General features: G+C 41.6%; 1 protein-coding gene across 1 annotated transcript in view; it reads right to left on the bottom strand.

The window, feature by feature from the left end:
• Positions 1–23,996, bottom strand: part of LOC309569394 (uncharacterized protein) — a 326,566-nt gene that overhangs the window by 251,133 nt on the left and 51,437 nt on the right. Inside the window, exons 6-7 of the mRNA XM_082275209.1 lie at positions 21,299–21,481; positions 1,916–2,075 (exon numbers count right to left, since the gene is read on the bottom strand). Of these exons, the coding sequence (XP_082131335.1) occupies positions 1,916–2,075; positions 21,299–21,481 (343 nt within the window). The remainder of the gene's footprint in view (positions 1–1,915; positions 2,076–21,298; positions 21,482–23,996) is intronic.

The following is a 23,996-nucleotide window of genomic DNA, read 5'->3' as shown; positions in this document are numbered from 1 at the left end:
GATTTTTGTTTCAATCAGTTCAGTTTTTGTATGAAAAATGAAAATGAAAAATGAAATACGAATACAAGTGGCATGCTCAGGCAGCGCACTTAGAGGCTTAGCCAGCTGCTGATCATTTTAAAGTCGGGATCCCTCCAGAATCCGGAGTGGCTGAGTGACGTCAGCCAACAGTGGATTTAGGCTGCTGTTGGCTGAATACGGGTCACAGGAGTGCAGGACTAAGTGCACTCCTGTAATCTTCAGGGACGTAGGGCCAAACAGCTTTGGCCATACTTCTCTTTTAAGATTATAATGTGCCATGTATAAGTGGAGCTTGGTAGAATTTTGCTTTGAATACTCCTTCCCCACTCCACCTCCAAAGAGCTCCCATAGCTCCAAAAATGGTAGTCCAAGAGATTGATTTACTAAAAGCAAATAGACTGTGCAGCTGCTCCAGAGCTTAGTAAATGAGGTAAAACCTTACTTTGCCAACAATATCCATTCACGTACAAGGAAAATTTAACCACTTTCAGACACTTTTTGTTTACAAGTTAAAATCAGTATTTTTTACTAGAAAACTACTTAGAACCCCCAAACATTATATTATATTATATATATATATATATATATATATATATATATATTTTTTTTTTTTTTTTTTTTAGCAAAGACTCTGGAGAATAAAATGGCGGTCATTGCAATATTTTTTGTCACGCGGTATTTGCGCAGCGGTCTTTCAAACGCCATTTTTTTGGAAAAATTACGAAAAATCACATTTCACTGCATTTAAAAAAAACTAAACAGTAAAGTTTGCCCATTTTGTATATTGTGAAAGATGATGTCACGCCGAGTAAATAGATACCCAACATGTTACAGTTTAAAATTGCGCACACCCTCGGAAAGACGACAAACTACGGTCAATAAAAATCTCCATAGGCGATGCTTTAAAAAATTTTAACGGTTACCAGTTTAGAGTTAGAGTGTAGCACTTCTTTCAATTAAATTATTGCTCACGCTCTGGCGATCGTGGTGATACCTCACATGTGTGGTTTGAACAGTGATTTCATTTGCGGCGTGAATTCCATATACATTTTCTTTCGTACGCAAGCTCACGGCGACGGGGGCGGCTAAAATGTATTTTTTTTTTTCCTATTTATTTTATTTTTTTTTTCATTTTAACACAGTTTTTTAAAAAAAAAAAAAAGATCTGATCACTTTTATTGCTGTCACAAGCAATGTAAATATCCCTTGTGACAGCAATATGCAGTGACAGGTACTCTTTATGGAGGGATCGGGGTCTAAAAGACCCTAGACTCCTCCACTACACTTCCATGTATTCAAAACGCAGAAAACTGCATTTTTTAATACATTCACTTTTTGAAACTGCCGCCTTTAGCAGCCGAGTAACCCGGATGTGAGGTTATGGATGGCGCCTCCAGGTTTACCTCATCGGAGACCCGATCGAAGCCGCATCCGGCTTAGATCGGGACTCCATCCAGCCGTCCCACCGGGAGACCCGGGCAGAGCCGCGGAAGGCGGCGGGAGGGGGGGGGGTGTCCCCTTCCGCTCAGCGGGGTAACAATGGAGCGGCTCCCGAGCCGCATCGGCCATTACCACCGGAAAGCCGACCGCCGGCTCTAAACAACGGTACCTGGATGATGCCTCTAGCTAGAGGCATCATCCCAGTACAACCACTTAAAATGAGCCGACGTAGGTCTACGTCAGTTTGCGTTATGTGGTTAAAAAAAAACATAATTTTTGCTTGTACATGATTGGATGATGGAAGTCAACAGAGCTTCCTCATTTACTAAGCTCTGCAGCAACTTCATTTGCAGAGTGTACCTGCACCTTTTTAAAGTGCATAGTCTATTTGCCTTTAGTAAATGAACCCCCATATCTGTGATATGTTTGAACAAGCTTTTCTTCTTAAAGTTACCTGCTCTCCAATGAGCTCCATACGAGGTCCTTCCACATAATACTCGGCAATTCTCTGCCACTCCTCTAAGCTACGTGCACTATGAGGGAGCAGAGTGACAACACCACCACTCTGGTCCTGTGACCGAAGTGTTGAAGTAGGGATCCCATCCTGCAAAATTCTTTAACAAGATATAAAGTTAGTTAAAACATATTAAAATAAAAGTGATGTCCTTTTTTTTTCCTCACAGATAGTGCTTTTCTTTGTTTACCTCTGCGGTTTTTATTTTTTTGCGCTAAACAAAAAAAGAGTGCCAATTTAAAAAAAAAAACAATATTTTTTACTTTTTTTGTGGAATTTTTATTCATGTTTTTTACTAGTAATGGCGGCGATCAGCGATAGTTAGTGGGACTGCGACATTGCGGCAGACAAAATCAGACATCTGTCACTTTTGATACTTGTTGGGGACCAGTGACTTTAACGCAGTGATCCGTGCTAAAAAAAATAAAAAATGCACTGTCACTGTACTAACGACACTGGCAGGGAAGAGGTTAACATCAGGGGCGATCAAAGGGTTAAGTGTGTCCCTAGGGGGGTGCTTACTAACTGTGGGGGGGATGCACTGATTGGGGGAAGACAGAGATCTGTGTTCCTGCTTAGCAGGAACACAAGTTCTCTATCTTGTCCCCTTGCAGAATGATAATCTGCCTTGTTTACACCACTGTTCTGCCTCTCGCGGGGATGATAGCAGATGGCCGGTTGACATTGGGTCCACCAGACCCTTTGATTGACATCCCCGCTAGCCAATGATGGTACCATCGTGCCACCGGCTGCGCAATGGCACCATCTAGTGGCTATTGAACGAAATGACTTACAAGTATATCGTTTCGTGCAATAGCGCCACGTTTCCGTAGTAAATACACAGCGGCCAGCCGGAAAGTGGTTAATCAAAGCTGCACAGGTTTTTTTTTTTTTTTTTTTATCTACAGGCACCCTTTTAACTGCATTGGCAGTTTTTTTGTAAAGGGGAAATAACCAAACAAATCCTTCGTAAAAGTCCTCATAATAAGATTGATTTTAGTCAGTAAACATTAGTCATTATTATAATTAGCCTTTATTTTTTTTACCCAAATGCTGCAAGGGGCTCCAACACAGTTTAGAGGTCTCTTTTTTCACTGCCTTTTGACAGTTAAAGTGTATCTAAAGGTAGTATCTAAAGGTAATTTCGTTTCGAGTAAAGTCAGTAAGGGTTATCAAACCTATCAGGATTTTATTTCTGTCGGTATCCCTGTTAGGGAGTTTTACCCCATTTGTCCTAATGACCACTCCAAAATGTTGAGTTGTCACTGGACCAGCATTGGAAAAGAAGTTTTCTAATGAAGATACTTACTGTAAAAGGGTAGGTCAACACCACAGCATGCTTGGAGTCTGGAGAGATGCTGGGGATGCCAGGAGCTGGGGATGCTGTGCAAACATAGCAGTTTTGGCAGCTTACATTGACAAGCCAGGCAAATGCAGGCATGGAAGGAGGGCTTGATACCCTGCAGCCCTAGTTGATGGGTTCAGGGTGTGGGTGTGTGTGTGCTAATGAGGTCAGCTGGTAAACTACTTCCTGTGTCCTACTGGCTCTCATGTCCCAAATCTACATACCATACCACCTTAGATTGTAAGCTCCTTGAGGGCAGGGACTGATGTGAATGTATAATATACTGTATATATGTTGAGTAAATTGACAGCCCTATATAAGTACCTGTAATAAAAATAAATAAATAAAATACCAGGAAGTCATGAAGTTTTCTATGGAACACAGCAGGGGCAAAGTTAAGGCCTTGCTCTAAAAAAAAAAAAAAAAAAGCATGTATTTTTCTGTAACCGGGGTACATTAATGGTATAGTGGTACATAGGGGAGCTGGATTTTAGAAAGGTGAACTTAGCATTTGAAAGGAATTTTTTTCAAAATGCAATTTTAGATGTTGGACTACATAATATAATTGTAAAAAAAAAAAAAAAAAAAAAAACACCCTTTGTATACTTAATCTATTATAAAGCTGGCCATACACAGATTACTTTTACTAGTGTTCAGGCTGAAAGAAAAATAGAAAAATAAAAAATTGAAAGGATTCCTCCATCCACACATAACATGGTCAAATCTCCTGCTGGACCTATTATACTCTGACAGCTGGCCCTAGTGGCTGTTAGAATACCCAAACAGCGACAGCATCTGATTTGATGCAGACATTCGCTGTTCAACCTGTCCGTCTCCTTTAATTTTTTAATTGAAGGATATACATTTTTTAATTGAAGGATGTTGGGCTGGTGGTGGCAGGGTCACCCACAGAGTGACTTTCAGCTAGTTCATTAGGAATCAAATGAAATTCACATAGTGTATGGCCTACTAAAGTGATAGTCAAATCCTTCCAGCGATTTATGGGTGCAGAAAGCATTTTATTAAGGGGTCATTTAAACCTGGCTTGTTACGGATCACAGCAGAGAGCTTTGTAACTGGAAACCATTGTTTTAGTAGTTTGGATAACATCCAAAGATAAGCAGACCAGTATCAGCCACTTGGATTGCACTGTATTTGGATAGAGATACTAATAAAACCTGGGAGGTTAAGGATCACTGAGGACTGTCATTTAAAACCATTGTTCTATTGGTTTGCACTGTGGACACAGACAGTGTGACTGATAGCCGGGCACAAGTGTAATTAAAGCCTGTCATCTGGAAGGTCTTCACCCAGGACACTCTGATGTCATACAGGTAACACAGACTCAGCACCAGGGGTATTAGCAGAGAAAGATTATGTTAGGCCTGCTCTTCTAGTGATTGATCAATCCATGTACCTCCCCTACTCTCAAGGAGATAGTCAGATCAAGATCTGGGATAGAAGATAGTGCCACATGAAGGAGGTAAAAAGGCATTTATGTAGCTCTTTTACAACCACCTAATCGGCCTGGCTGGCACCATACAGATAATATTGTTACCGATCCAGTAACTCTCATGCCTATGTGTGCTCATTGCTCAAAAACACTGACATCTACACTACCATCATATGTAAAATTCACTTCTGTGTGTAATGTAGGTAACCCCAGGGTTCTCTATCACTGCAAGGGAACAGCTGACTATGAGTTGGAATGTTCATCTCAGCTAACAGACTTCTTTTTGAGGTCTACCAGCTTGGGGGGTATCTGCTGAGGTAACCCAATCACAAGCTAATTCTGATATAATCAACAGAATTGAACAACAATCATCTTATCAGTGGAAAAAAGATCAACGTGTCAGCAGAGGCGGGGCTACTCGCCCTGTACGCCAGGGTACCTTTCGCTATGCACGCGCTCAACCACACCGGACAGCGAATGTGTTCAGGTGAAAGTGTAACAATAACTTGTTCCTGACCATGCTGTAGCCGAAAGATGTCTACAGAGTGGTTCTCCAGTTCTGGGAGAGCCATGGACATCCTCCCACGTGCGTGCGCATCAGGGGCGATCTGTGACTGCTGTGTCCTTTGGACACAGCTGATCACAGATCATTGTAAAGGGCCAATCACAGCGACTCTTTACCGCATGATCAGCTGTGTCCAATCATAGCTGGTCACATGTAAACAGACTTGCCAGTTATCGGCATTGTTTTCCTCATATGCTGTCTCTGTCTGAGGAAAGAAGAGCTGATCGGCAAATCTGACAGGGCACAGTGAGTACATTGTTTACACTGATAATCAGGGCAACACAATCAGTGCAGCTTATCAGTGCCACTTATTAGGGCCCACCATTGCCACCTATCAGTGCCCAGCAGTGCCTCCTCATCAGTGCAGCCTCATCAGCGCCTATCAGTGCACCCTTATCAGTGGAGCCTCATCAGCACACATCAGTGAAAAAGAAGAATTACTTGTTTGCAAAATGTTATAAAAGAAACTAAGAAAAACTGTTTTAAAAAAATATGGTCTTTTTGTTTAGCAAGAAATGAAAAACTCAGTGGTCATCAAATCCCACCAAAAGAAGGCTCTATCTTTCTCAAACAAATTATAAAAATGTAATTTAAAGTACAGTGTTGCATGACCAAACAATTGGTATTGGAAGTGTGAGAGCGCTGAAATCTGAAAATTGTCCTGGGCAGGAAGGGGGGGAAATGCCCAGTATTGAAGTGGTTAATGCAGTTCCACAGCTTAGAGATGAGCTGTGTCACTGTGTGCAGCAATCAATTACACTTCTGTAGAAAGCTGCCCTGTGTCACTACACACAATCCTCTTCTGCATATTGCATTTAGGAGGGACACTGCAGTGCCCATGCGCTCTCCACCTCTGAGTACCTCTGTTACCTCACTCCTGGATACAGAATGCGGTCACACCATGCACCTAGCGTGGACCTCATGTGTGCACTTAACTGTCCTACCATGTGACCAGGTCATCATGGATCTCCGTAATGCGGGATCGGGTGGTTCTGGGTTCTACAGGGAACCGACTACTGGGGAAGGAGCCAGAATGTCAACCCCCCTGCTACCAGAGGACCTGTCACCTATAGCAAATACAACGCTTCTTGACTAGCTGCAATGTACCTTGCACTAGTCCTTGGTTACCCAATGCAACTTCATAACTCCTTTTGCCAGTCTTGCTGAGCAAACCTTTGGTAGTGGCTTTTCTTCATACACCGTATGTGCTTTACTGAACAGTTGATGCAACTTTACAGAGAAGACTCCAGCATTAGAGTTTAACGTGAACAACATCCATCACCTAACCCTAAAGTGCAGTACTAATAAAACTATCAATATTAAATACATTTACATGTAAGCAAATATATAGTGAGAACTAGAAATCGCCAACAAATGAAAAGATCCATACTTTTTACAATATCAGAACAAAATTGTGCAACAAAACACTTCAACAGAGGTGCAAATAAATAAATAAAATCATAAGTATTACATACATATATAGCGAAAAATAAATTCCCCATCAAAAATAGAAAAAGTCCACGCACTGTGCAAAATAAAGAAATTGTGTACAACAGTCCACCTCAACGGATGTGCAAATATTCCAAATGCACAAGTGATGAGTCCCCTACAGAAAAAATGGCAGAAAATCCTTCACTTGGACACCACTTGTGTATATAAGTTCACCTTACCGGATAACAAACCACCTATAACGGATAGTCCAAGCACGCTCATGTAACCACTTTAAGACCAGGCCTTTTCTGGAACTTATTGTGTAGAATTTTAAATTAGTATTTTTTGATAGAAAATTACTTAGAACCTACAAAAAAAGACCCCAGATATCTTGTTTACCTTTAAAAGCAAAGAAAATAAATAAATAAAATTTAAAAAAAAAAAAAAAAAAATAATAGTTTTGCCTTTAAAAAAGGGATAAAAAAATTATCCCTTTAAAGGCCAAAAGGCGGACGTGAGGTTGGACGTCACTCCAAGGGCATAGAGCCGAGTGGGGGCTATCTTACCCTTACTCGGCTTCCTGCCCGGGCACATTAAATCGGCTTTGAGCTAACCGACAGGCATGGTAAGCCCAGATGCAACAAGGAAGCACCTCTCCCGCCGCCTCTAAAAGTGATCCTGTGGCGACTCCGCCGCCGGGATCACTTTTATCAAATGCAGAATCGCCCACAGTACAAAAAAAAAACTGGGGTTATGGCAGCTAGCTGCTGCTATAAAAACGGTGTTTAAAATCAAAGTAATGATGTAAATTTACAGTGGGCGGTCGTCAAGTGGAAGACCACCTATGACAGATGGTCTAAGCACGCTTATAAAATTATCACTGCAGTAAAGGACCTTCAATGTATTACTCAGACAGCATCCACAGAAAAAGTCAAAGATAATGGAAAAACTCTCATAGTGTAGTAATGTAGATAAATCGATTTATTAAAAAGGATTACAAATACTCACAAAACAGCAACTTATAATAGGCATAATATAATATTCCATCAAAAAAATCGAACGAACAATCAAACTTCCTCCTTATGCTACACACTCACCCACTTCGGGGTCCTGGCTTGCATCTCACGTCACCTATACTGGCGCAACCCAACGCATTTCATCACATCGGGCGTCATTAGGGGGACCACTCCTTTAGAGATCAAGTGATTCCCTTACTGAAGTGATCATTATATTAGCGTGTTTAGATCATCCCCCATAGGTGGTCTTGCTATCCAGTGAGGTGAACCTAAATACACAAATAGTGTCCAGGTGAAGGTTTTTCCTCCATTTTCTCCTGTTCTTAAGGAGAAAAGGTTTCTGCAGGGGACTCATCACGTGTGCATTTGGAATATTTGTTTGAACATCCGTTGAGGTGGACTGTTGTACACACTTTCTTAATTGTGCACAGTGCATGGACTTTTTCTATTTTTGATGGAGATTTTATTCTTTGCTATATATGATGTAATACTTATTGTTTTATATATGTATTTGCACCTCTGTTAAAGTGTTTTGTTGCAGAATTTGTTTCAGATTTTGATTCTAGTTCTCACTATATACATTCATTTGAGATTATATATATATATATATATATATATATATATATATACACACATACATACACACATATATTTGATTGCATGTAAATGTATTTATTATTGATAGTTGTATTAGCACTATACTTTCTTAGAAGTGTTAACGTATATGGGTTTACATACACTTTAATAAACAAATGAATAATTCCCATGATACAGAATATTTCCCAGACTGGCTCCAGCCTGATGTGGTGTTGGTGCATGAAAGCAGCCTGCCTATTTTATTCGTTAGTAGTTACTATTCCATTTTAAAAAAAACATGGTAAATACCCCACATACCCTCCCTTCTGCGTACAGAAAACATTGTAAAAACTGTTTATTGGTATCATTCTGTAATTTTATCAGTTCCTTATTTAAAACAATGGAAATAAAAGAAAGATGGTCTTCTTCATTCATGTTAAGATTTGAGCATATTGTTATAAAAAGCTGGAGAGCTCAGAGCATGCAGCACTGAAGAGCAGGTGAATGAAGAGGCATTCCTAATCCTCACCAATTTGTTATGGAGGGATCCTAGCTGGACATAGTGGCTGGTGAAAGTAAACACTCATCACTCACTGGAACAAGGACATGTGTGGGCCAGCCAGCTAAAGACTGATGGCAGTTCTTCACACACTGGGACCTGAGCGTCCCCTGCACACGCTCTCTGTAAGGGGCTCTTTGTCTGTCAGGGAGGGGCTGTCATGGATAAGTGATTTCTTAAGAGAGACCACATTCCTACAGGAGAGATAAGGATTGTCAACCAATTACACCTGTCTTCAGCACTGTCTGCTAATCACTTTAGGGGTCTCTGTGAGTTGATCTTGCAGGGAGGTCAACCTGCACCATAATTGCAAGGATCACACTAGGTACTGTAAGGTTTAACTAAAGATTACCTTTGCTGAAATATGTAGGCTAGGCTGAATTGCTGACCTGCTTCTTAAAATGCTAGTTGGCCGACTGTCACGTTGATCCAATGACTTCAACAGTCTGAGTTACTAACCAGGATCAAGTATGCAGTAAGTGAAAAGAGTGAATTTCAGACTCCTGATCTGCATACTTTTTCTGGTGTGGCAACTCAGCACGTATGAATTTCTATGGCAGCCAGGCAATTAGTATTTTCAAATAGTGCACAGTGGTTGTTCCAATACTGTGTATTTCTCTCAGCAAGGGTTTCCTTTAACAATCAATATGTTCCCAACAAATCATCAACAATTTGTAGCACTGGGTGAAAAAATCATCCTTGCACAGTGGAAACCCCCCCCCCCCCTAAACCTTTTTCCAGGCCCACTAACAATTTTTTCTGTTTCTACACTGACTGCAGAACATGCGCGACTTCAGAGTATATTCACTTAGTCCTCAGTGTACAGTCATTTCGTGCTGACACCCGGCTCATCTGCAGATGTTTGGAGTAAGAACGGGTGTCAGGGCAATTGACTATTACTGTGTAGAAGTGCACATAATGCCAAGAGCTCTGAGGACCCATATTAACTAAAGCTTTACTTTAAATAGTTGTATGAATAGCAGTTAAAAGTGTGCAGGCTGTCCAGTTCAGAACCAGACTTGGCTTTCATTGTAGGCACTCTGCAAGTGTTTCAAGTGAAGCATACAGGGTAAAAGGTCTGCTTGTATGTGGCTGGGATTACATGTATCCGCCAGATCATACATATTAAAATACAGATAATGCCCGGATATATTGCACCCAATCTGACATGTGCCCTAAATGTCAGCAATGTGGGAACTTTTTTTCATGTTATATGGGAATGCTCTTTAATTCAGGACTACTGGAGGACTGTTGCCCAGGAGCTGAGTACTGTGCTGGCCTTGCCTGTGCCATTGGATCCTAAAGTGCTCCTCTTGGGTATGGGGGATCTGGTGACGCAGGCGATGCATCCACAGCTTCTACTGTTTTTTCTCTGTTTTAATGCTAGAAAAGCCCTACTGCAGAATTGGAGGGGGTCTACTCCTCCCACAATCGCACAATAGCGTGCGCTTGTAGACTAAGCCCTTCCCCTTTACAAGCTGACTTATATGAGGCGACAGTGCCCCCAGAAATTTGGGAAGGTTTGGGATGCCTGGATTGCTGCCAGGTCCTTGTAGCTTTAGTCTGTCCGCGATTGGCAGACGCTATTGTACGCCCCAGTGGTAATCGATGCTGTTCAGATGATGGCCGGAGGGTGCAGGGGGGCTGCTTTCAGGCCTTCCTCGACTCCACCCTCTGGACCTCCCCGCTGCTCCCCCCATGGAAACCCACTATCCTGGGTGGGTTAGCACTTGTTGTTGCCCTGTTTGTTGCTAATGTACAACCAAATGGTAGAATGTTATCTCATGTTCATTTCTTTTAGTATTGCTGTGATCTATGTGCACATGACCTTTCTCATTTTTATTCTTGCTTTTTCATGATGTACCTTGTTGGCATTGTATGTTTTGTGGCTACTTCTTTTATCAATAGAAGGTTTCAGTTAAAAAAAATACAGATAATTATATGTCCATGCAGAACTATTACAAACCAATCCCTCACTATTGCCATGTATGAGGTTGTATAGTAAAAAAAGAAACAAGGAAAGAAAGAAAAACAGAAAGAAGATGCAACGGAAGAAGAAAGAAAAAAAAAAAAAAAAAAAGAAGAAAGAACTGACAAATTAACTTACTATTGACTGACTCATCACCTCTGCTGAAAGTATTCCAAGCAGGAACTACTCTTTCAGTAAAAAATACTTCTTAACCACTTAAGCCCCGGAGGATGTGGCTGCTAAACGACCAGGGGCTATTTTGCGATTCGGCACTGCGTGACTTTAACGGACAATTGCGCGGTCGTGCGACGCTGTACCTAAACGAATTTGGCGTCCTTCTATTTTTCCCACAAACAGAGCTTTCTTTTGGCGGTATTTGATCACCTGTGCGATTTTTTTGATCACGCGCTATAAACAAAAAAAGAGCGTCAATTTTGCAAAAATAGCAATATTTTTCCCTTTTTTTTTATATGAAATTCCCCCCAAAAAAAAAGTAAAAATCAAAATTTTTTAACATTTTCGGCCAATTTGTTTTATGCTACCTATGTTTGGTAAAAAAAATCGCAAAAAGCGTATTTTGATTGGTTTGCGCAAAAGTTATTGCGTTTACTAAGGGAAAGATTTGTCATTTTTGTTGTTTTTTTTTTTAACGCGTAATGGCGGCGATCTGCGATTTTTTTGGCGGTACTGCGACATTGGGGCGGACAGATCGGACCCTTGACTGACATTTTTGACACTTTTGGGGTTACCAGTGACATTTCTACAGTAATCAGTGCTATATATATGCACTGTTACTGTAAAAATACACTGGTAGTGAAGGGGTTAACTTTATTTGAGAGGGAGGGGCTGTGTGTGTCCCTAGGGGCGTGATTCTTACTGTGATTGGCTGTGGCTTCAGCTGTATGCAGAGTGATCAACGGATCTACATAGTAGATCCATATGATCAGCTCTCATACAGAGGGGAGAATGACAGGCAGCTTGTTTACACAAGCTGCCTGACTTTCTCCCTCTCCCCCGCCGATCGCAGAGTGGCCGGCGGACATCGGGTCCGCCGGTCACACGCGCGGGGGGGTCCATGACCACGCGGGAGCGGGAGCGCGCCTCCGGCGGCGCGCGCTCGCTCCCTAGACCCTCACAAGCTAGTGATGTAGCCCTACGTCACTTTGCCTGTGAGGGGCTGACCGCCGACGTAGATCGGCGTGCGGCGGTCGGCAAGTGGTTAAGGTTAGTGCTGAACTTTCCTAGTTGGAGGTCTCCTCCTTGCTGCACTTTTCATTTACAGGTGCATCTCAAAAATTTGAATATCATCAAAAAGTTAATTTATCTCAGTAATTCAATTCAAAAAGTGAAACTCATATTATACAGATTCATTACACACAGAGCGATATTTCAGGCATTTCTTTCTTTTAATTTTGATGATTATGGCTTACAGCTAGTTAAAACCGAATATTCAGTATTTCAGAAAATTAAAATACTGTATTGTTAAAAATTTCAATATTGTAGACTCATGGTGTCACACTCTAATCAGTTAATTAACTCAAAACCTGAAAAAGGTTTCCTGGGACTTTAACCACTTAAGCCCCAGCCCTATTTCGGACACTTTTTGTTCACAAGTTAAAATCAGCATTTTTTCCTATAAAACTACTTAGAACCCACAAACATTATATATATTTTTTTAGCAAAGACTCTGGAGAATAAAATGTCAGTCATTGCAATATTTTTTGCCACGCGGTATTTGCGCAGCGGTCTTTAAAACACCATTTTTTTGGAAAAATTTTGAAAAATCACATTTCACTGCATTTAAAATATACTAAACAGTAAATTTAGCCCATTTTTTTTGTATATTGTGAAAGATGATGTCACGCCGAGTAAATAGATACCCAACATGTTACGGTTTAAAATTGCGCCCCCGTGGGATGGCGACAAACTACAGTCAATAGAGATCTCAATAGGCGACATTTTAAATTTATTTAACGGTTACCAGTTTAGAGTTAGAGTGTAGCTCTTTTTTTTAATTATTGCCCACGCTCTGGCGATCGCGGCGATACCTCACATGTATGGTTTGAACAGCGATTTCATTTGCGGCTCGACTTCCGTATACATTTTTTTTTCGTGCACGAGCTAACGGTGACGGGGGCGGCTAAAATTTTTTTTTTTTTTTCCTATTTTTTTTTTTTTTTTTTTAACTTTACAGGTTTTTTTTAAAAATCGCTAAAAAGATCACTTTTATTGCTGTCACAAGCAATGTAAACATCCCTTGTGACACCAATATGTAGTGACAGGTACTCTTTATGGAGGGATCGAGGTTCTAAAAGACCCTAGACCCCTCCACTACACTTCCATGTATGCAAAATGCCAAAAACTGCGTTTTTGCATACAGCCGTTTTTTAAATTTGCCGCATTTTGCAGCTCAGTAACCCGGAAGTGACGTAATGGACGCCGCCTCCGTGTTACATCATCAGAGACCCGATCAAAGCCGTTTCCGGCATTCATCAGGACTCCATCCAGCCGGCGGACGTGCCGGCTGGGTGCTCGGGGCTCCCGGTGGGACGAGAGCCCCGAGCAAAGTCACGGAAGGCGGCGGGAGGGGGGGGGGGACATCCCCTCCCGCTCACCCGGGTAACGATCGAGCAGCTCCCGAGCCGCATCGGTCGTTACCGACCGAAAGCCAACCGTTGACACTAAACCACGGTACCGGGATGGTGTCTCTAGCTAGAGGCATCATCCCGGTATACTACCGCAAAGTTTACCCACGTAAATATACGTTGGTATGCAGTAAGTGGTTAAAATGGTCTCTCAGTCTAGTTCAGTAGGTTACACAATCATGGGGAAGACTGTTGACTTGACAGTTGTCCAGAAGACAGTCATTGACATCCACCCACAAGGAGGGTAAGTCACAAAAGGTCATTGCTAAAGAAGCTGGCAGTTCACAGAGTGCTGTATCCAAGCATATTAATGGAAAGTTGAGTGGAAGGAAAAGGTGGTAGAAAAAGGTGCATAAGCAACAGGGATAAAAGCAGTCTTGAGAGGATTTTGAAGCAAAGGCCATTCAAGAATTTGGGGGAGATTCACAAAGAGTGGACTATGGCTGGCGTCAGTCCTTCAAGAGCCATCACACACAGACATATCCAGGATGGGCTACAACTGTCGCATTTTTTTTGGGGGGGGGCATTGCTTGGAGGACTTTCCTCCCAAATGCTTGATCCTGGCTACCCAAAATGTCCAATCAATAGTATTGAATAGTAAAGAACATTGACTTACTTGACCACGTGGCAGCTTTACATATTTGTGGTGGGGTAGCACCAGCTCTCTCTGCCGAAGATGTGTTTAATACTCTGGTGGAATGTGCATTCAGTCCCTGTGGAGGGTCCAAGTGTAGAGTCTTGTATCCCTCTGAGATGGCGATCTTTATCCACCTAGCTATAGTCCCTTTAGAGGCTTGCCTCCCCTTACGCTTTCCTGAGAACAGGATAAACAGGGCCTCTGGATGTTCTAAAGCGTTTTGCTGCCTCCAAATAAGCCATAAGACACCTTCTGACATCTAGCAAATGTAGCTGCTCCTCTTTGCTATTAGATGGACTATTGCAGAAACAGGGTAGTACTATATCCTGACTCCTATGAAAGGTAGAGGCAACCTTGTTAATAAATGCTTGACCAGTCTTGAGAATAACCCTATCCTCCAATATCTGTAGGAAGGGCTCTCTGACTGATTAACCTCCCTGGCGGTATGATTCTTTTGGATTTTAGGTGCTGAAAGCGGTACCATTATTTTGCATGTAATTCTTGTGAATGAGCAGCCCAAACCAACTGTATACATTTATTATATATATATATGTATGTATACATATATTATATATACATATACACACACACACACACACACACACATTATATATATATATATATATATATATATATACATATACATATACACATACATATACACATACATACATACACACTCATACATACATACACACACATACATACATTTACATAAAAAGTACAGTAAAACTGCAGGAAAGGGCACTGGGGGGCAATGTAATGTGATTTTATTTTATTTTGAATGGTATCAGTGTGTTTGGTGTGTTTTACATTTGAATTTGCCGCCGGTTCCAACCCCCGGCGGACGTCACGTCGCCGGAGACGGAAGCCGGGGCTCGCAGACGATCGGGAGGAAGCTCCACCGCCGCATACCGCCCGCAGACATCGCTGGATCCCGGAGAAAAGGTAAGTAAAACCTCTACCAGGATCCAGCGATCATCCTAGCGGTACCCCGAGTGTGGCTCGGGGTTACCGCTTTTGGCTCTAAAATCTAACCCCGAGTCACGCTCGGGAATACCGCTAGGAAGGTTAAGCTTGTAGTTTGCTGACTCTGCGAGCAGATGTCATTGCGATGAGAAAAACAGTTTTGAGGGTAATAAGTCTTAAGGAGGCCTCTGATAACGTCTCAAAGGGTTCTCTAATGGCTGCTTTTAACACAATAGACAAGTCCTATGTCAGAATCCTAAGACAAGGTACTGGCTGTAAACTTGAAACTGCTTTACAGAATCTGCTTAGGAGGGAGTCCTGTTGCAGGGAATATTGTAAGTAAACTGATAGGACTGCAATCTGTACCTTAATCATGCTTAAGGACAGGCCCTTATCAATACTCTCCTGTACAAGCTCTAGAATCATCGGAGAGTCAGACTCTCTCACCTGATTCTGACAACCATAAATTAAACCTCCTCCAGACCTTTTGGTAAATCACTCTAGTAACTGGTTTACAGCTCTGTAACAGTTTTTATCACTCTGAGAGACCCATAGACTTTAGGATCTCTGATTCAGATACCATGCTGCCAAGTTCAGCATGGCTGGTCTGGGATGGAGTACTGGGCCCTGCGATAGCAGGTTTCGGTTGGAGGGTAACATCCAGGGCGGTCGATCTGTTAAAGATACTAGAAGAGAAAACCATGCCCTTTTTGGCCAAAACAGGGCAATCAGGATTCTTTCCTGAATTTTGACAGGACCTTTGGAATTAAGGAATAGGGACGGGAAGGCGCAACATACCCTGAAAGTCCATGCGGTCTGTAGAGCATTGACTGCTAATGGTTGATCCCTTGGATTTAGCAAGAAAAAAACGCTGTAATTTGGTGTTTGACTTGTTGGCGAATAAGTCAATCTCTGCAAGGCTCCGTTTGGATGTGATCTCTGTAAAAACTACTGAATCTAGAGACCAATCCTCTTGCGAGATTAACTGCCTGCTCAGAAAGTCAGCTAGGATGTTCTGTATCCCCTTGTATTGCAGAGAGGGATTCCAAATTCTCTTCTGCCCAGGAAAGGATTTCCTGTGCTATATTCATCAGGATAGGGTTCCTGGTCCCTCCCTGCTTGTTCAGGTATGCTACTGACGTTATATATTTTCTGACCCGACTTGTACATGCTGGCCCCCAAGTTGATCTTGAAAGGCTGCGATTCCTCTCGCTACAGCCTTGTGTTCCTTGCAGTTGGAAGAGCTGAGTCTTTCTGACTAAGACCAGATTCCTTGCGCCCACTGTCCCTGCAGATGGCCCCCAACCCCGGCTGCTGGCATCTGTAGTCAGTATGCGAGAGATTGGAAAAGCCCATAACAATCGATCCCTTAGATTGGCTCGGTTTCTCTACCACCATAAAGCCTGCTTTGCTTTGGATGGGAGGAAAACCCTGTCCTCTAAGCCTTTCTTCCTTAAGTTTTGTAAGAGGGGGAATTGAAGTGGTCTCTGGTGAAACATGGCCCATCTCACTGCTGGGATTGAGGCCGTCCTAAGCCCAAGGACTGACATTATCTCTCTTATCAAGACTGGAAAATTGTTACATTTTTACATAGTTAGTCAGGTTGAAAAAAGACAAGTCTGTCTGGCTCAACCAATAAAAAACAAAAAAAAAACAGTAAAGAAAACCCAACCATACAATCCCATATACACAATCCTATACCCGCAGTTGATCCAGAGGAAGGCAAAAAATCCCCAGCAAAGCCTGATCCAATTTGCTACAGCAGGGGAAAAAAATTCCCTGGATCAACTTTACCTATAAATTTTAGGTCATGTGATCCACGGCCATCTTTAGCAACCAGGAAGTAACACAGCACGCTGCACGCTCTGCAAAACGAATGCTTTTAACCAACGGATACCATGTAAGTGCAATTCTTTTTGCTACAATTAAACTAGCATTATACAGAGAGCACTAGATCCCTTTGATTTTTTTTCCTATAACGTGGAAGGTATTCCGGAGTTACCGCATAAAGCAGTTTCATGTCCTGCTGAGAAGATTGGTTTGCATTGCCTGCTTACCGAGTGTTTTGAGCTGTGTTCCCTCAGAATTTGATCTGATAAGCGTTTTTGACCCTGCAGGGTCTTGGCATTGAGGTGAGAGGCAGAGAATGCTTGGTGGTGGGAAACTTTGAGCACTGAATGCACACCATATTGAATGTTCACCAGACTGTGTGAGGGCTCTTTTTCCTGCATCATCTGAAGCTATGGACTGTCTCTCCTTCACATTCATTCGACTCTGTAATTGGGTCTTTCACATTTATAATTTTTGAAAAAATCTGTTTCCAGCTTTTCTGTTACTTATATAGGACTGCGCTACACTATTGTTTATTATGTATGCCAAAGGTGTTTAGATTGCCCTTGAGTGTCAGCTGCTGGTCCGTTGAATTTTTATCTATATATTCAGCGCTAAATCTTTCTTATATTTATACTATAAATTTTAGCACCCATTTATATTATGTACACCCAGGAGAGAATCCAGGCCTTTTTTAAAGCAATCTAGTGAGCTAGTCAGAACCACCTCTGAAGGGAGTCTATTCCACATTTTCACAGCTCTTACGGTGAAGAAACCTTTCTGTATTTGGAGATGAAATCTGTTTTCCTCTAGACGTAAAGAGTGCCCCCTTGTCCTCTGTGTTGACCTTAAAGTGAATACCTCAAAACCAAGTTCACTATACGGACCCCTTATGTATTTATACATGTTGATCATATCCCCCCTTAGTCTCCTCTTTTCAAGAGAGAATAAATTCAGTTCCTCTAATCTTTTCTCATAGCGGAGCTCCTCCATGCCTCTTATCAGTTTGGTTGTCCTTCTCTGCACTTTCTCCAGTTCCCCGATATCCTTTTTAACAACTGGTGCCCAAAACTGAACTGCATATTCCAGATGAGGTCTTACGAATGATTTGTACAGGGGCAAAATTATATCTCTCTGGAGTCCATGCCTCTGTTAATTCAAAAAAAAGGACTTTGCTTGCTTTGGAAACTGCAGCTTGTTATTATTTGCTATTATTAAGCTTAGGATCTTCCAGAACACCCAGATCCTTCTCCGCTATGGATTCCCCCAGTTTTACTCCCCCTAGTATGTATGCTGCATGCATATTCTTAGCCCCCAAGTGCATAACTTTTCATTTATCAATATTAAATCTCATTTGCTACATAAATGCCCAATGAAACAGTGCCTTGAGGTCAGCTTGTAAGTTGGAGACATCTTGTAAAGAAATTATTCCACTGCAAAGCTTGGTTTCATTGGTTTGCCTCTCTGCTGTCCTTTGACCAAGGTGACTGACTTTTTCCTCTGGGAGTACAATCATTTGTTCCTTGGAGCAGATTATATAACCCAGGAACGAAATTTCTTGCGAGGGTGAGAGATTTGATTTCTCAGCATTGATGATCCATCTTAGGTGAGATAACTACTGCTGTGCAACTATAATGGTCTTCTAGTAGTTTCCTTCTCATTGGTGCCATAAACAGTAGGTTGTCCAAGTATGGGACAATGGTTATGGACTGGAGTCAAAGGTGCAAGAGCTTCTGCCAGGATCTTGGTAAAGATTCTCAGGGCCGAGGAGAGGTAAGGCTCTGCTTTGAAAATGGTACATTTTTCCCCCATCTTTACTGCTAGGCAAAGATATTTGAGAACTTTCTCTTATAGGGATGTGCAAATAGGCATCCTTTAAATCTATCATTGCCAAGAAACAATCCCTGTGGAGCAAACCCCTGACAGAGTAAATGGACTCTGATTTCTTTCTACTGTATGACTGTGTTTAATGGCCTTAGAGTGCCTAAGCTCAAGGTGCTCAAAACAAGCTGCTAAAAGATTCCCCCAGGATCTTCAGCACTCCCCCCTGTAAGGCCCAACTACCTCCATTCCAAAAATACATTTACACAGGATACTGCCAGCCTACCTGTGATGAGCCGGTGCTTGCCTCCCCTTGAGCGTGCCTCCATGATGTCCCTCTGCTCCAAGTCACGGACGCCTTAAGCCCATGCTGTCGCGCCTTTAAGACACCAGCTCAGCCCTCCCCTTGCTCTCTGCACCTGGAAGCCGAAACCACGACCTCTGGCGCGCCGTGATGACCTCACATCCGCCAGAAACGACACCCGGCGTCTTCCAATTTGTGGCATCCTACAGTGAAGATGCCTAGGGCCTTCCCCACTGCTGACGTCGCTGATGCTTGTCCATCACTGCCCTCTCCCTCGCCAGGCACTGGAGAGAGGGGGAACGGAACACTCCAACACCTGCAGAGGGAACTCAAGGCCAAAGGTTGCTCCTGAAAAAAGGTGAGGGGAACTCCAGGCTGACGCTGGTAGCCCTTAAGTGATGGAGCTCATCCAGCCTGCTTTAAAACACGGTTCCTCCAGGCAACATGTCTCCTCTAGAGTGAGGAAACACAAAGAAACTGATCAGGTGCCAGAGGAACCGCCTTTTAACCACTTGTTTAGACACAGCAGGAGTCGGGCCGGAGGAGGAGAGGCAGCAATCACCGTCTCTCTTCCACAATCATCGGGGAAAGAGTGAAAAAATCTGCCTGCTTGTGTAAACAAAGCGGGCGGATCTTCTCTGTGACAAACAGGGACAGATCACAGGATTCAGCATAGCTGAACCTGCGATCTCTGTCTCTGTCACAGAACCCCCTCCCCCCACACACGTCAGTAAGCATGAGGCATACATTTAACCCCTTGATCACCAACAGTGTTAACCCCTTCCCTGCCAGTGTCATTATTACAGTAACAGTGTATATTTTTAGCACTGATTACTGTAGTAATGTCACTGGTCCCCCCAAAAGTGTCATAAATGTCAGTTAGGGGTCCAATCTGTCTGCCGCAATGTCGCAGTCCCGCAAAAAAAAATCTGTCCACCGCCATTACTAGTAAAAAAAAACAAAAATGTAAAATCTTTCCCGTAGTTAGTAAACGCAATAATTTTTGCGCAAACCAATCAAAATACGCTTATTGCGATTTTTTTACCAAAAATATGTAGCAGAAAACAAATTGGTCTAAAATGTTAAAGAAATTTGATTTATAAATTTTTTTTGGGAATGTTCTAGCAGAATGTGAAAAATATTGTTTTTTTTTTTTTCAAAATTGTCGCTCTTTTTCAAAAAGTAAAAAATCGCACAGGTGATCAAATACCACCAAAAGAAAGCTCTATTTGTGGGGAGGGGGGGGGGGGAGGACACAAATTTCATTTGGGTACAGCGTCGCATGACCGCGCAATTGTCCATTAAAGTAACGCAGTGCCGAATCACAAAATATAGCCTGGTCAGGAAGGGGATAAAATCTTCTGGTCTTAAAGTGGATAAAAATACGCTCATTGAGAATTTTTTTGTCAAAGACTTGTAGCTAAATACATTTTGGTCTAAATATATGACAAAAATTTAATACATTGGATATTTTTTAACTGTCAAAGTAGACAATGTCAATTTTTTGCAAAATTTTGGCTCTTTTTTTAATAATATTGCAAAAAATATAAAAGCACAGAGGTGATCAAATACCACCAAAAGAAAGCTCTGTTTGTGAGGGGAAAAAAGGACGTAAATTTTGTTTGGGTACAGCATTGCATGACCGCGCAATTGTCAGCTAAAGTCGCGTAGTGCCAAGTTGAAAAAAGTGGCCTGGTTATTGAGCAGCCAAATCTTCTGCGGCTAAAGTGGTTAAGGAGCTAATGGCAATGTGTTTCCTGTCTGTTGGGAGGAGCTCCATCTCTCAAAGGTAAATGTCATTAAATTTTATAATTATATTATTCTGCACATTCTTTTAATAGCAGCTGGCAGAGCTTTACCTCCCTTTCACATGTTTATAGACCCCCATTAGCCCCTATGTTGTAAAAAGCTGGTTGTTTACAGACATCAGTATTAGAAGCCAAAATGATCCCTTTAGAAGAGAATGACTCATCACAGCAGCTCCTCGCTGTCACCCACAGTACAAAGGTTTAAGCCCAATTAAAGAAGCCTCCTTACTTATCCCAATGCTCCAAGAATCTCTTGCCATATATTAAATGTTGATTTGTGAAACAAAAGTTATGTAAACATAGTAATAAAATAAAAACTTTACAACAAATAGCCAAATACAACTGACCAAAATTGATTATAGTGTTCCTTTATGGTAATTAATTAAATATATTACCGCATTCGGTCTTTGGAATCATCTGGTAAGGAGCTGTCTTTTTCTCGTAAGTCCGCAACATCACACCAATGGCCTCTTCTGTCCACCGTGTGCTGCATTCGTGATGCCAGCTGCAGGGTGCTTGGTAGGATATGGCTGGGAGACACTGTGCAGAGATGATGGATTGTTTGATGAGCAGCAGATCTGAAAAAGAGAAATAAATTGTAAAAAAATTAAGTTATAAGAGAACATTATTTTTTTAGTCTTCTTACCTTCTTTCCTCCTGTTGTGAAAAGCTTGGAATGAAGTAGGTTGGCTTACCATAGAGCTTGTCAAGGACCCCAATGAGCTCTATGGTATAGGAAACCGGAAGCGACAAGTATTGTTGTGACTTCCGTTTTCCCCGCATGTGAACAGCGCTATTTTTAAATTTGGAAAGTGTCTGATCACACTGATCTTGGTTTTATCAGATGCTTTTAAGGGTAGAGGAGACATCTGGGGTCTCTCCATAAAGAGCATCTGTCACTGCTTATTGCTGTAACAAGGGCTGTTTACATTTCCTGTGACAGTAATAAAAGTAATTAAAAAAAATAAAAGAAACAATGTAAAAATAAAAAATGTAAATAAAATCAAATAAAATTTTAAATGCCTCCATCCTCCCGTGCTCAAGCACAAAGGTGAGCGCACACATTGGTCCCGCGTGCATACGTAAATGGCAATCACACCACACATGCGAGATATTGCCACAAACATCAGAGAGAGAGCAATAATTCTAGTACCACACCTCCTCTGTAACTCCAAATGGGTAACCTGTAAAGAGTTTTAAAATGTCACCTATAGAGATTTTTAATTACTATACCAGAAGCAATTTTAAAGTGTGACATTTTAGGTATCCATTTACTCAGCGTAACACCATCGTTTATATTTTACCACAAATTTGGGTATTATATTATGTTTGTGTATATTAAAACTCATGATAGTGTTTTTAAAAAATATTTTTTTTTCAAAAAAATTGCGTTAGAAAAATCACTGCGCAAATACCATGTGACATAAAAAAAATTAGCAAACCTATAATTTTTCTCTCTAGGACTTCTGCTGAAAAAATATATATATATACATAATGTTTGGTGGTTCTAAGTAATTTTCTATCAAAAATACAGATTTTTACCTCTAAATAAAAAGTGTCAGAAAAGGTCTGGTCTTCAAGTAAGTGGTTAAGGACAGTTACCATTTCCACCTGTTTCCTATGACACAGCACATCTTCACGTTAAGATTCAGGTCAACTTTTTAATCCCTCAGTTGCAAGATATTAACGTTGCCAATTTTGGGGAATAAAGTGCTTATTTTTATGTAGTTGTTAGAAGAGCAACTGCTCATTTAGACTACAATCTTACATTTTGCAGGTAATAAAGGTAATGGCTGAGACCTCTGAATTGACCAATAAAAGCCAAGCGTGCCATAAAACAAAAAAAATAAAATAAAAATTTAAAGCTGAGTGAGTAGCATTTCTGGAGCCTGAAGCATTCCACTAATGTCTAGTGTTTTCCCTCTAGTAGAAGCCATGAAGCTGACCCCAGTTGGGATGTCACCCTGTCACCTCCGTCCTTTCTTTTAATGACAAGGCAGGAGAGTCTACATTTGGCACAGTCAGCCTTACAAATGCCCCGGGAACTTTCCTCATTGGTAAACATTCCCAGAAGTCTATCAACAGAAAAAAAAGTTGTTTTTGGTATGTTGCAGGTAAAAAGGTGCATGTTTTTACAGCCTCACGTCTCCTCGCTCCAGCTATTTATCATTCTTTATGTGAGGAGACAGAAGAGTGCTGTAGCTCTGTGTGTGGCCGATCTCTCCATAATGCACAGCAGAAAAATAGTTTTTGCTTTGTGAGTGCAGGGGGGGGGAGGGGAGAGGTAGAACTGTCAGTGAATTGATAATATGACAGCAAGTATATGGAAAGGGGTTGCCATTGTCGATGCTGATATTTGTGCAAAATCTGACCTCGCTGAAGCCATCCCAGAGGACTGCAGATAAGTAAGGACATGTACGGGGTCACCTAAATGCCAAGGTAACTGCTTTAGAAAAGGAGGCCTCCTTTTACGATATTGTCTTGGAGTGACTTAATGAAAGCATGTTATTGGTTCATAAAGGTCAAAAATCCTATTCTACTTGAGTCAGGAAATATTTGGAATTGATCTCTTACTGGGTAATGCTGTTAAAGGGCAAATATATCCGGATTACAATTTATTTTTATAGAAGAGATCATTAAAAAGCAATTCCTGATCTGTATGAGAAGCAACAATAATTTATTAAAAACTAGAGATTATTAAAATAAATCTTTCCTAAAGGTGGTGACTACCTCCTTAATTATCCAACAGAAGGACACTGCAGAAAACTTCTCAAAAGCCTTGCAGGTGATTACAATATGAGACTTAAAAGGGAACATTCTTGGAAGGTTTTTTTTTTTTGGAGGAAGGTGGGTACCTTTTCTGACAGGTACCCGCTCTGCCCCCCTACCCACCTACAACCTCCTGGGACATGTCACAGGAGGCAGCGAGACCAATCTGTCAGTGCACGATCTCCAGCATGTGCAGTGGGGAGCCAGCTGTGAAACACAGGAAACAGCCAGCTTCTCATAGCCAAGATGGCGGTACCAGGAATCCAAAAGCCAGACAAGAACTGGCCCGGGTGAAAGTTACAGTATTTGTAGCTGCTAATAAAA

This window comes from Pelophylax lessonae, assembly GCF_965119305.1.
Source record: "Pelophylax lessonae genome assembly, chromosome: 13".
Taxonomy (NCBI): Eukaryota; Metazoa; Chordata; class Amphibia; order Anura; family Ranidae; genus Pelophylax; species Pelophylax lessonae.
The sequence above is the reverse complement of the archived record's forward strand: the minus strand, read 5'-3'. Positions and strand labels throughout refer to the sequence as shown.